Source organism: Vanessa atalanta, chromosome 6 (genome assembly GCF_905147765.1).
Source record: "Vanessa atalanta chromosome 6, ilVanAtal1.2, whole genome shotgun sequence".
NCBI classification, from domain to species: domain Eukaryota; kingdom Metazoa; phylum Arthropoda; class Insecta; order Lepidoptera; family Nymphalidae; genus Vanessa; species Vanessa atalanta.
This window is the reverse complement of record NC_061876.1, coordinates 4,527,228-4,542,187: the sequence shown is the minus strand read 5'-3', so window position 1 is coordinate 4,542,187 and position 14,960 is coordinate 4,527,228. Positions and strand designations below refer to the sequence as shown.

General features: G+C 32.2%; 1 protein-coding gene across 1 annotated transcript; it reads left to right on the top strand.

The window, feature by feature from the left end:
• Positions 1-1,570: 1,570 nt before the first annotated feature.
• On the top strand, positions 1,571-14,518 carry LOC125064602 (activated Cdc42 kinase Ack). The gene is made up of 10 exons (XM_047671736.1): positions 1,571-1,939; positions 2,026-2,273; positions 2,524-2,941; positions 3,792-3,993; positions 5,912-6,107; positions 6,421-6,546; positions 7,141-7,217; positions 9,492-9,713; positions 10,326-10,451; positions 10,748-14,518. Exons 1-10 carry the CDS (start codon positions 1,853-1,855, stop codon positions 11,806-11,808), a joined length of 2,763 nt encoding a protein of 920 aa, XP_047527692.1. The 5' UTR covers positions 1,571-1,852; the 3' UTR covers positions 11,809-14,518.
• The last annotated feature ends 442 nt before the right edge of the window (positions 14,519-14,960 follow it).

The following is a 14,960-nucleotide window of genomic DNA, read 5'->3' as shown; positions in this document are numbered from 1 at the left end:
CTGCATTTGGTATTTACAATAATGTTATATTTTTGTCATATCAATCTGTAAACAATTTTTAAAAATATTTTTATTTTTTCAATTAAAATTATATTTTTGTTTGAAGTATTTCTTCTATCTTACGTGTTTTATTGCCTCTTTTACCTTTTACTCACCGGTTTCCTATGATTTTTATTTTTTATGAATTGGATTTATAATTATATATATAATATTTTACAATGAAAAAGGGCAGTTAAGTTGATTTCATTTTAATAAATGGGGGTAAGCAATTTGATTGTAACAGTTTTCGCTAATTCATAGTTATTTGTAGGCAATAATGGTTATCCCTCTTAATACCCATATACGCTATTTATATTAATTATACAATAAATGGTATTAAACAAAGTCGGTTTTCGTTTTTGCCTTGTCTCTGCACTAACTTGTTTTTAACCACTCAAGGGATTTTTATGCGGTCTTCGGTTTTGACCAATAGAAAGAGCGTTAAATGAGGCTGGTGACAAAAGGTACTGTGAAGTTGTTTTACCCAAAAACAGTTCTCATCCGTTTACATAGCTAACGCTGGCTAAACCTTAGGAAATTTATCAATACAATGTTCAAGAAAAAATGTTTTAAAAAAGACCTACAGATAAGTTCGCGATTACATGTCTATTTTCTTAGATACGCTCATAATAACTATAAATTAGTAAAAAAGTTGGTAAATTAGTAGTTATTAGCGAAGCAATTTTCTCAAATTTATTATTAATCCTAATTCAAATAAATGACCTTATAAACTTTCGAATGAATACTTAAGATATCACTGCTTCCGCATTTTTACGTGTAACGAAAAAAAATCTTTCGATGCAATCGCGTGGTCTGATCCAAGCATAACATGAAAAAAGCCAAATAAACAACATTCGACAGCAAATTGACGTGATATCATTGGTCGAGAGTTTGATTAATCTATGATTTGATTTCACATGGATTTGCGAAAAATGGCGTTTTGAACGTCAACGAAACTATTATCGGAATTTTGGAAGTTAAATTAAAATGGAACTAAGTAGATAAGTGCAATAGTAATATTATAAATAAAGATATATTAATCATAAACTTTTAGTAGTGCACAATATCGCTGTGTTATTGGCGAATCGCATGAAATATGTATATCTAAGGTTTGTTTATTTTTTTCCTACTTCCATTAGAATAGTCAGTTAAAATTATCTAAAATTCCCTAAGCCGCAGACATATTATATTGATTATAGATATATTTATTATTGGTATACCTGCTTAATAGATTTTTACAAAATTACTATACTTTTAATTTTAATTATACCTTATGCGAAAAATTGCAGCCCGCTAGTTATACAATAAATTTATTGTAACCTTAATACTATGAAAGTCTAAAATATTTTTTCATAATAGTATAAATTGTAATATAGTTTAACTTGTAAAAATTATGTGATATAACTAAATTGATTTTATTAAATGCTATTTGTAAAATTAATATATGGCAACATCGTTCAATACTTCATACGCGAATGATTGATTGATGAATGATTTACTGTCTCTTTCTGTAGTTCGTTTTTATCAATGATGAAGACAGAAGGTAGCTTTTCTGTAATATACGTCCTGTGTTTGTTTTTTTGTGTATAGATAGAAAATACAAAAATATAACAACTTTTTTCATAATAAAACCAAATAGACTGGATATCTAGCTCGATGTGACAATTATAAAATAACTCTGAGAACTTTTTAAGTTTTAAGCGTATAATAGCACTCGTATACAGTAATTTCTACTTCCTGCTGGAAATGTTACTTCTGAGAAGATTTATAATAACCATATTACGAAGCTAGCTGCAACGCGTGAATTATCACAATGGACTCTGGTACTGATTGGTTATGTGAGATTCTGCAAAATGTGCAGCTTGAGCAGTTCTATATACCGATCAGAGACCAGCTACAGGTATGTGAGATTTTGTTGAACAGTGATGTTATTAAAAATGTTAATAAAAAAATTGGAATATAAGTAACTTAAAACTATTATTACAGATAACAAGATTGGCGCATTTTGACTATGTACATGCAGAAGACCTTGAAAAAATTGGCATTAGCAAACCTGGCATTCGAAGACTGCTTGATGCTGTTAGAAAAAAGAAGTTACAATTGTGGAATAGGAAATTTTGGAATAAATTGTTTGGATCAGGTTCCATCACAAGAGAGAAGACTGATATAGCAATCAAACCTCAAATACAAACTGAGGGTCGGACAACATGTATTATATTGGAGAAAGATATTGTGTAAGTATGATTTTGTTATATCAAATTAATTTAAATTCATTATAAAACATCTAGTAGATATTAATAAAGAGGAAGTATTATAGAATTTTAAATATCCTTAATAGTATAATAATAATAATAAATTACTTGTGACTTGTCTTTCTGCAACTTATATAATTATATTTTTACCCGTAGCTTATTATACACACAATATTACATCTTAGTGTTATTAATTATTCAGTATGTGATGTTAATGCAATATCATTCACAGGTTACACAATGAATTAGGTAATGGATCATTCGGAGTTGTAAAACGAGGAGAATGGAGAATGACAGATCCATCAAATCAAATGGTGCCAGTAGCTGTTAAAGTATTAAAGGCTGATGCATTCTCTCAGCCGGGAATTTATGATGACTTTAGAAGAGAAGTTGAGGCTATGCATAGCTTAAAACATCCTAATTTAATCAAATTACATGGTGTTGTTTTTCATCCTCTGATGATGGTGTGCGAACTAGCCCCTATGGGTGCTTTATTAGATTACATAAGAGCTCAAGATGGTAAAGTGTCTTTGAACTATATATCAAAGTGGTCTGTTCAAGTAGCAGCTGGAATGGCACATTTGGAGAAAAATAGATTTTTGCACAGAGATTTAGCTTGCCGGAATATATTGTTATCTAATTTAGATTTGGTAAGTCTATTTTGACTACTTATTAAAATTGTTATGTAACATAAGTGACTTTATCATACCTAAGAGATTTTTATGCGATTTCTTAAGTATGAAATTAAATAAACAAAGGCATAGATTTTTAGTAATCACATTATGTCTAATCTTAAAGTAAAAATTTAAGTAATACCTTGTTAATGACCCACTGCTAGAGGAACTTGAGGAACATGTTTTAGAGTCCGGGGAAAACATTATTTGTTCAAATGCGACAGAATTTTATCTGATTCGTGCAGGTTTCCTCACAATGTTTTCATATATTGTCTAACAGGAAATAAATTACAAATGAAGTATATGAAAATTCTTTATTGCTTGCCTGGGCTTGAATGAAAGATATGCGAACCATTTAGCTAATTTGGCTCACACATAGATAATGTTTTTTTAAGTACCATAGACTTATATATCTTAATAAAGTTGAGCTGTTATAAAGTTAAATATTGAAATACACTTGCAGGTCTGTATAATTTACTCTATATCACATAATAGAGAGCCGAGATGGCCCAGTGGTTAGAACGCGTGCATCTTAACCGATGATTGCGGGTTCAAACCCAAGCAAGCACCACTGAGTTTTCATGTGCTTAGTTTGTGTTTATAAATCATCTCGTGCTCGGCGGTGAAGGAAATCATCGTGAGGAAACCTGCATGTGGCAATATCAACTAAATTTGGCCACATGTGTATTCCACCAACCCGCATTGGAGCAGTGTGGTAGAATATGCTCCATACCTTCTCAGAGGGAGAGGAGGCCTTAGCCCAGCAGTGGGAAATTTACAGGCTGTTAATGTAATGTAAAAAAGCACATAATATGTTTTTCATTAGGTTAAAATTGGTGATTTTGGTCTAATGCGTGCTCTGCCGGATGCTGATGATTGTTACGTGATGAGTGAACGTCGTCGTGTACCATTCCCCTGGTGTGCTCCTGAGTCATTACGTTCTAGGCAATTTTCTCATGCATCTGATGTTTGGATGTTTGCTGTTGCACTATGGGAAATGTATACTTTTGGAGAAGATCCTTGGATGGGTGAGAATTATGATTTATTGCTAGGTTTAATAGAGCATATTGCATTGGAATCTTAATATAATTTATCCAAATGGACTCTTATAACTAGTTTTAAGTTTTATGAATAGTAAATTTTATTATATCATGATTAAAAAAAGAATAAAATTGCTGCATTTCTTGCCACTTCTACTCTGTAAAACCTACATGTCAACTACCAGAAGAGCTATTCTATAATAAACAACTCGAAACACACTTTAGAATATCGACTCTAATATTAAAAATGAATAATATGCAATATCGACTATAATAGTTAAAAAAAAATTAAAATATTATTTATTCAAGTAGGCTCATAGAGACACTTTTTTATGCCATGTAAAGTGTTGAATTAAATGTAAAGCTACCACCGGTTTGGAAAGTAGATTCTACCGAGAAGAACCAGCTTCAAATTCAGTAGTAACTCTATAGTATCTCGTAAGTCACACTTTTTTTTTCATTAATATAAACTTTCTTGAGTAATATGCCTTAGTTATCAATGTTTTTTGACATGAGCTTTAAATTTTTTTATTGAAGTAGATGTTTCACTGTGAGTTGTCGATATTTCACCAGTAACATACAAAGTGAATTGTAAATTGTAATAGATTCACATTGCTTTTAATTTAATTTATCCTGTAAAAAGATGTTTCAAGATTTCAAGAATATGATTTTGTTCCCTTGCCACCAAAAAAAAAAAAACTTAAATATTACAATATTAATAACTAAATACAGATATATAATAGGAACTCTATGCTTATCAATCATTTCGTTACAATATGACTATTAATATTTTTTTACATAAGTTTTACAAATTGCTTGCTTTGGGCAGGAATTTTGTAAAACTTGTATTATAAATCAATGTGTATACTACAACTTAAATATTCACTTTATTTTATAGTTATAGTTGATAAGAACGTCATCTGTACCCTACCTTTGTGTATAATTTTTTTTTTTTTTGTGTACAATGTACACAAATCTATTTAATCAGACAATTTCCGTTGTAAGGAAACAGTCACTCAACATTCATAACACACCCATTCTGTACCATATACTGTACGACTATACAAATATATTTATCAGGGTCGCGATGAAGACAGCTCCACTGAAGGTCGCAATTGACATTATATGCTATTATGCTGCTATATTCAATACGCGATCTTTGTCAGCATAGCATATGAGTACACTCATATGTTATGAAAATATCTACAGTATCATTAAGTATATATTATTACTAATTAGTACAAAATACATTAATAAAAAAGATTATATAGATGATAAAAAAGCGTGGAGCTAATACTTGTTGAATTGCAGGGAGGATTACATGCATATATCATTGTATTTAACTAACATAACTTTGTATTTTAAAATGTTGGAAAAGAGTAACTACTGAGCTTATTGTCGGTTCTTCTCGGTAGAATCTTTATTCCGATTCAAAAGTGCTTTTAAAAGCCTACTTGAGTAAAGTATATTTCGATTTTGATTTTTTGATTATATTACTTCAAACTTATTTTATACGAACATTAATCACAAACAAACATACGGATGATCCAGTTTATACATAACATATTACAGTAGAAACTCGCTAATCCGGGTAACTGAGACTGGAATCCGGATTACTAAAGGCACAAAGGATTACCAAAATGGAATTAGCCGCACAAAATATATTAATACTGATAAATAGCTTATTTTCATTTCTGATACATGTATTTATTTTTCTGTTTACGTAAATTATTATCTACGGGATAAGTATTGACTATCGAAATACGGAATAGGGTAGGGTTAACAAAACAAACATCTGTAATAAGTTTACTAAATTTTAGTCTATTTAAATTTTTAATTTTCAAAATTGAGTTTGGTTTATAGTCCTAAAGAATGATTAAAAATTCATCTTGAACTCTTGTTTTAGGATTAAACGGTTCAGAGATCCTTCGCCTTATAATGCGTGAAGGTCAACGTTTATCAGCTCCTAATGCTTGCCCGCCTGATATTTACATGCTGATGATGCAGTGCTGGGACCTCAATCCCAAGGAACGTCCGACCTTTGTTGGTATACAGCGGTACATGGAGACAAATAAGTTTGAAACAGCAATTGCTAGTCTTAGGTAAGTTTTACATCTTATTCTTGCTTCAGAGATTTTAGCCTCGTAGGTATGGAGATCCCGAGGTCATAGGTTCAAATCCCTGGTCGGGTCAATAAATGCTATTAGGTTTTACTGTCCATTCTTAAAGCAGCTGAATTATAAGTAGTGATATACTTAGATGTCTCGAAAAACATGCAAATGTAAGTTCCTTCCGTTGGCGTGACGTCCCATTGAATAAAACAGTGCAAGAGCGAAATGTACCGTGGATGAAATCAGCAGTGTTGTCCTAATCATCATTATAATACACGTAAAATGAAGATTACTTTGTTCACAGTTATAGAAAACATGGACAGATGACAATAGAAGCGGGGGACGCTATAGTACTCATAGACAAGAGGCCTGAACTGCACTGGTGGAAGGGACAGAACCAGACCAGTCTCGAAGTCGGATTATTTCCCAGGTAACATATTTGCAAAAAAATACCCTAGTCTGTGCTAATATTATAATTGCGAACTGTCTATCTGTCTGTGTGCTGCTCTTTCACGCTAAGCGACTGAACCGAATTTGATGATATTTGGCATACATGTACTTATAGCACAATACAAGCGAAGCCGCGACCGACAACTACTGACTATAAAATAAAATCGCATACTGCATTGTATTGATTTCAGTTATAGTTATTTATTTTTTATTACTATTTTATAGTATTAGGTATCGATACTTTTTATTATTATTGAGTTTATTTCAATCATAAATATATAACGATGGTGGGGAAATGTGGGCGTCGTCCATCGTATATTTTTCGGAAACGCGACGAAGTCGGACGCGGGTGGGCTACACGTTTCCTTCAATAAACAACCCTTGGCAACCGTCAGCTGTCAATCACCCCCAGTGTTGCCCACCATCGTTTCAGAATACGCCCAAATCGATTAGGATTTGACGTTTCGCTTTCCAATCTACGACATATATATATTTCAAGCTTGTAAAATATGAATACATGTATATTAAGAAAAAGGTAAAATATTTTTATTACAACCAAGTATTTTATTTCTAGTACATTAGTGACGGCTGTTAAAAGCAAGAACGTTCAAAGCGCCAAGAAAGCTCCGGCGCTGTCACCGGTTCGAAAAGGTAAGATACACAGATTATGATGAATCTTATAGTTCATTAATTGCAGATTTTTCCTGGTATTTTCAGGGATACACGTATTGTGTGCCGTAAGCGATATATAACCATTTTCCCAAAAAACTAAGAGAAAATCGGAGTTTTTTTTCTATGACATATGTAGGCAAACAGGCTATCTGATGATAAGTGGTATATACATCTCCAATATGTTATGTTATTGCGCCAATGCACCAAAAATCTTGGGTACTCAGTTCTGACTTACTCACCCTTAAAACCGGAACTCAACAATGCAAAGTATTGCTGCTCGGCGGTAGAATATAAGTTGTGTGGATGGTACCTACCCAGACGGACTTGAACGAAGCCCTACCCTCAAGTAAATAATATTTCCGATGGGATAAATATAAATATACATATATCACCGTCAGTTATTCAACTTACAATAAAATATATACAATTTCGATAGTTCATAATATTTCGGTTAGGTTACTCTAACTTGTATAATTTAACTGAAATTAACGTCGATAGATTATAATCTAATGAAAAATGCGTTAAATTTTAAGCAGTATGTTACGGTTCACAATATTTCGACAGTAAACAATCTCGCGAAGTAGATTATAATCTAACGGTATTTACATATAATTTTAAAATGACATATATTCAAATTCAATAGTGTTACGGCTTAGAGTTCTTTTTAATATTCTTTGTTTAACCGGAGCGTTTTAACTATATAAAATATTATATATTTAATGATTTAAGATTATTGTTTGCATGTATGATTAAATTTATTCACGAATGCAACAATATGTTCAATAATACGACGCAAAACTATCCGTAGCATTGAAAATTGCTAATCTATGACTAAGCGTGTTTTATCACGCGTGCGTCTGATCTGTTTATGAACATTGTGAAATATTTCGCACCTATATTAGTTTAAATTAAAACTTAACTGGTATGTTATGTTTTTTTCAAATCTATGACCTTCAATTTTGCTTTTCTGTATATTTTATTTTTTTAAAAGTTCTCTATATATAATTATTAAGTATTTAACGCCGGCTTGGACTTAGTTTTGTGTGTAAAATCCTTGTTCAGTTATTTAAAAAAAAAAAAAAACTTTATAAGTCGTTATAAATTGTTAAGGAGCAATACGTCCGTATCTAGTCTTTCTGACGTCACTACAAACACGCGAGCGTGCAACCCGCGAGAGTTATTACGGACGCTCTAAGTATTTACTACAATTTAGAAGCAGGACGACGCATATGATTTCGATACGGTTTTTTTTATATATAATTTGTAAATATTTTGTACATAATAGCTGGACGGTGTCGGTGTTTCATCCAAAAAAACTGTTTTCATATACTTAAATTGTAAATTCTGGTTAATCCTTAGAAGATACATATAAACAACGTATTTGAAAAACGTACGTTTTAAAAAAGCCCTAGAAAAGTCATACTTAAAACGCACTACACAAAATGAGATACTTTTATAAAATAAACATACCTATTTTCTTGTTTAATCCCACTTCTAATCTTTATTAAGAAATTCCACACGTGTTGATTCGGGCGGGTAGCCAGTTACAAGATAAAAAAGGAAATTGTGCAAAAAAAAATGAAATAAAAACAGAATATTATTCAATTTTTTTTTTTATTTTTGAATTGTAAAACAGGTACAAAACGTAATTTGAGAAACTTCAAATATATTTTTAAATGTTCCTAAGATATTAAAGTACACTATAATCCTTCATTAGTAAAATTAATTACGCACGAATTGCATTAAGAGAAAATTCAGTATAATTATTAAAGATGACGACAAAGAATTATGAAGACTAGTGGATAAAGCCGACTATTCGGCCACATTCGTAGTCGGCGACTAGTCAGCGACTATTCGGCAAAGGGTGCCGGCTAACTGGTTTCTTTTATTATATATATACCTTGATAAAAAAAATGTATATAGGAGGAACATTAAATTAAATTTACTCAAATTAACATTTACACATGACTTTACGTGAATCTTTAACGATTTGGTCAAAAAAAAAATCTATCGACCATTTTCTTTTTGAATAAATTTTAATTCTCTCAAGGCCCAAAGCTTTATTTTATTTAACTTAAGGTCTTTCACTTTAATGGACAATAACACTATTTTTTTTACCCAAAAACACCGCTCCGACCTGTGCAAAGCGTAAATTAATCGTGGTCGGTTTTGCCGTTTAGTCGTGCCGTGCCGACTATTCGTTCTCTGTTGTAACCGACACATCTTAAATAATCATAACGGTGCCGTCGGCAGCGGCGGCGGGCGGTGCGGCGGGCGGCGCGGCGGGCGGGGCGGCGGAGGGCGCGGCGCGGCGGCGGCGCACGGCGGAGGCGGCGCAGGCGGCCAGCACGCGCGCGCCGCACGCGCACAGCCGGCACTTCACCTACAACAAGCTCGTCAACGACCGCTCCGACGCGCCCGCCGCGCCCGCCGCGCGCCAGCTGCGCGACCACTACTCCAAGAGCCTGAATCACGGTACGTGCTCTGTCCTAGTTTATCAAGATATTCTTTATTCTAGCAGACTCATAAAAGCACTTTTGAATGAACATGTTACAGTGTTGAATTCAGTGTAAAGCTAGGTTTGGAAAATAGATTTATACAGAGGAACCGACAACAAACTCAATAGTTACTCAATAGATTACAATTAAAGTTATTTTATATCCTTAGTCAAAAATTCTAAGTCCACCCTTTTTTATCATAAATATATTATTGTATCGGGTACTATGACTTATTAGTCTGTTTTTGGACGATAGCTTTAAATTTTTTTTAAATAACTGTGGAATCTGATTATTAGAACGAATACCGTGCCAGGACTAACTTTGCGAAGTCGATATAATTGTTTAGATATAACCAAAAGCAGCGTTTCTTCTTCTTTTGTATACGTAACGTAACGCGCGATTTTTTGCATCACTTGTACTTCCAAGTGAAGACAGCTCTATTTATCATAAAGAGATATGTAAAGTGGGGGGAGGTGGGAAGACATACATTTAAGTGTAATTAATATCACTGAAACTCCATGTCACTTGGCCTATAATGTTATTACGAGATCCTTGTTACATTTGTTTATATTATAATTATGTTTTATAGTGAAAGAAGAGCTACTCATCGACTTGGATTTGCCTCCAATGACTAACAGAACTACACCAACCAAGAAGCAAGCTAATCCCAATAATATCTCTATTTTGGATGAACCGATTGATGTACCAGAAATCGGTAAGCTGTTATAATATATGTTACATTAAAGTTAATTTATATTAGTGATTGTTTTTGTATGAAACTGTACGTGCGTACGACGTGAATATTTATTATGTAATAAGTATATCCATCGTGATAAATTTGAATGATGTTTGTCAAAACTTATTGATTATGTGTGGCGTTACCATTATTATATTCAAAATCATGTTCTTATGTATTCGAAGTTTAAAAAATCAAAGCTAGTGGTTAAAGTGGGTTTTATGATTTTTCAGCTTGAAATGTAACATACTAGTCTTATTTTTGTATATTTTCAGGGCAAGAATTAGATTGGGGACAACAAAGCATAGAAAGCCTACCAACATATTGCACAGAATCTCAGGCCGTGACGTCACAACCGAATTTGTATGGTGCTAAATCTCTAGACGGGCTCAACGTGACGACTACTCAAGCTTATACATCCCAGGCAGATCCATTCGACACTTCATTCTGGCCGACGAATAACCCTGAATCTCCTAGAACTAAACCCACCTACGAATTACAAGTAGACGATACCCTTAACAGATACAGTCAATCTCAAACGTACTCGAATTATGCGTCAACAAGTGCAGATGGAAACGTATACAATAACATGACACCAGCCATGAATAATGTCACGAGCCAAGCTACATCATATGGCACGTTAGCAAACGCCAATTCAACCACGAACGCTCTCTCAAAGAGGAATAAAGACGAATCAGAAATGACCCTAACGAATGAAAACGTGAAATCGTTAGCTGAAATGTCGCTGGACGACAGGATATCAGAATCGTTGAATCTCAGATCGAAAAATACAAATGAAAATGTTTATGCGAATAGCAGCACGTATGGTAATGTTGCCTCCACATCGAACTTCGGTAACGCGAATAACGAAAGGTACAACGACATACCGATTTACAGTAACTTCGAGATTAATCCGACGCAGCAGCAGTTCATTTTGGAGACCAAGGATTATTACACGAAATTCTCGACACCGTCTGGGAGTCAGACGAACAATGACTACGAGAAGAACATTTATGTGCCGAAATACGAAGAGGAGGGCGAGAAGTTGATGAACTTCAGCGACTCCCTCGAGAACTCTAAGAACTACAGCGCTCTGAAGTACCAGAATGTTGATTATGGGCAATACGGCTACTCGGCCTACGGCGCCTCCACGTCTCGGAATGTATTGTACGATGAAGTGAACGATACTGCCAGTAATATATACAGTGAGATCGGGGAAACCCCCGATGTGTATGCGAGTGCAAATTATACGAATACTTGTATATATGATGAAGTGTATGAGCCCATACCGAGACCCCACCGTCCGGCGCCTCCTTGCCCGTATCAACCCAAGTAGGTTTTATAGTTTTGAAAAATTATCTCACTTAACTGTCTAAATTATTATAAGTTGAAATTAAAAAACTGCAAAGTCAGTACCATAGTGAAATTTAACATAAATAAATTATTGTTTTATATAGCATAATGATTGTCAATTTAACAGTTTGTTTTGAAAAGTGTATATTTAGATTTAATATTGGACATGAAACTACTGATCGGACTGAATTTATATAGAAGAATTGATGATAATTATACTTTTGCTTTATTATTAGTTGTGATATATATATATATTTAAATTATGAACATATGAAAGGTTTTGTATAAAAGCGACAAGTCGTTAAGGATGTATCTGGTACGGAAGTAAATTTAGTAATAAACTTAAAACAGATGTATTACTTTTGGTATTCAATTGATATTTTGTTTTTGTTTTTTAAAGATTCCAAATGAAAAATATTTTTGTAAAGTATCTACATTTACATAATTAGAAATACATTTGGATTCCCCTATCTCTAACATTTAAAGTTATTCTGATAAAGCGAGGTGCGTCGTGGGTCACCCAGTTGAAAAGAAGTTGCTTTCGCTATATTAAGTATAAAAAAAAACACACTCACACACAATGAAATAAATTAACAAAGTTTGTGGATAATTTAATGGCAAGAAAGATTATTATTAAAAGTCTCGTGTGAATTAAAACAATAACAAAATATATGTTTAAATCATATTATATAATTCGATAGAAAGAGACAGAGAGGAAGAGAAGGAACCATTTCACTCCAGTCAGTTCACTATACTAAAGCCTTGTAAAAGAACTGCGTTCCAAAAATATTGACGCCAACAGAAAGACCATAGATATAAAATATTTGGTTGTTTTTACATATACTATGGGAGTTTGAAATGGATGAGTGTATATTTCCGAATTCTGATTTAGATTTGTCCATTTTATATTTATTTCTATTACTGGTTATATAAAATACATCAGTAGAAAATGTCTTGTTTATTTTATCTGTTAACATCTGTCTTCAGATTTGCTACGTCAATTGACTTTTTTTTTTAATAATAGAGTCATGACTTAAGGCATAGTTCCTAAATACAAGAGCAAATTTTCTTTTATTCATAATAGTAAATGTGTGTGTAATTTACTTTTTTTTAGTTTAAAGAAATATCTGAAATTAACGAATTGATTATATTTTTCTCATAGTTTATAATTTATAGTATAAATAATTAGTTGCCGCACTTTCAAACGACACTTACATACATGTCATATCATTTAAAAGTGCAGCGATTAAAACTTATAATTGTTAATGTGCCTGGGCCATCGCGAAAATTGTTGTGGGCATTACTATCGATGTAAAGAGATTATACGTACCAAAACCGGATTTTTAATTTTTCAATGAATGAGATTATTTAATATTGTTCAATGTTTACAAACGGTATTTGTGTCGAGAAATTTAAACACAATTATCCCGACATCACATGGTGCCTCACCGCAATGTACCTGTTAGTTTTAGATCTAGGTTTAGCGAAGATATTCACTTGAAGCCAGTTAAAGTATATATTTTTTTTACATTAATTTATACTTTTCAAAACATCCATTTTCAATTTTATTTGAATCAGAACGTTTATTAGAAAGTAATACAGTCTGACTAAAAATACAAGTAACGCTTTGAAGACAATTAAAAAATATATATATATTTTTTAGTTATTACAGTTATCTTATCTATGTGGGCAGCTAACATTAGTTATATTTGATATAGCCATGACACTTCTAGAAGTTAATTTAAGTTGATTTGATTTATGCTTCTTTATTTGAAAGCGCAAATGATCAAAATTGTTTATTCAGTTCTACAATCCGGTACAAGACAATATTTGTATTAAATATTTAAATGTTAAAAAAAAAAAAATTGTTTTCTCGCTTGCTACAAAGTTTGAATACTAATACTAATTTCAATTTGTGTTTATATAAAATATGAAGAGTACTACATTTTTAGTAGCCTTATAAAATGTAACCTAACCTAACCCAATAATCTCAAATATTCTTATAATAAATATATGTCTGTAAAATGTGCTATTTTTTACTCCTATTTTATATTCTTTAGCTAGAACAACACATGATATTATGTCGTCATTATAGCAAGAGATCTTTATATACGTGTATATAAATTGTTTTGTTAATGTATGTAGGTGCGGTACAAAAAAAATCGACTATTAAACATATAATGTATAGACTTAGAAAGTCACAGACATACCTTCTTAATATAAATTGATGTACAGTTAAAGAGAGTGTTGTCTTTTTCTTTTAAATGTTATATTTATGGTGAAAAAAAGTGATCAAAGTGTTTGTAGTACAACCTTTATTAGTAAGACTTTTGTTGGAACATCTCATAAGTGTATGAACTTTGGAATCCGTATTAATTAATATAATATATTAATTTATTAGCATTGACTCTAACTAATGTTTGAAGCTAATAAGCTGAAATTGCTTTCGACAAATACAATGATATTCATTTTTATATTTTGTAGCGAAAAATCTTTTTTCAATTTGGTAGATATAAGAGTGTGTAAAATTTAAAACTGCTCTAGGTTTAAAACGTCTAAGGATGTAATAATCGAGGTCTGTTAATACTCTTAATGTTAATAATGTGTATTGATATAAGCCTTTTTGTATCTTTAACTGTAAATGTAATTTAATAAAGTGCATGTAACGACTTTGTTATATTACTTGCATTGTACAGCTAATAATTCGTTTATATATATTTGTATGATAACTAGTTATTATCATAATAAATACTTAGATATTCAATAATGTATTTTATTTGTCTCATTTTGTTGTATAACTTCTGTTTATAGAGGTTTTGTTGATCACGCCTTCACATTCAATGACTAGTTGATTACAAAGTATTATCTCAGACAATCATGGTAATATCCTAAAATTTGTTATATTTGTGTGATATCTGTCTGGTAGTTATTTATTTGGCTGTAGATGTTGAGGTCCTTGGTTCAAATCCTAAGTTGGATCAATTTCCGATCCGTTCTCTCCGTTCTCCATCTTGGACTTGATTGCGGTCCTATTGAACTATTAGAGTAAGGGAAGAGAGAGCATAACTGTTTGTACACAAACTTTCACAATTGAATGTCTTCTTAATTTGTTCGAACTTCTTTAAAGTTTCCTAC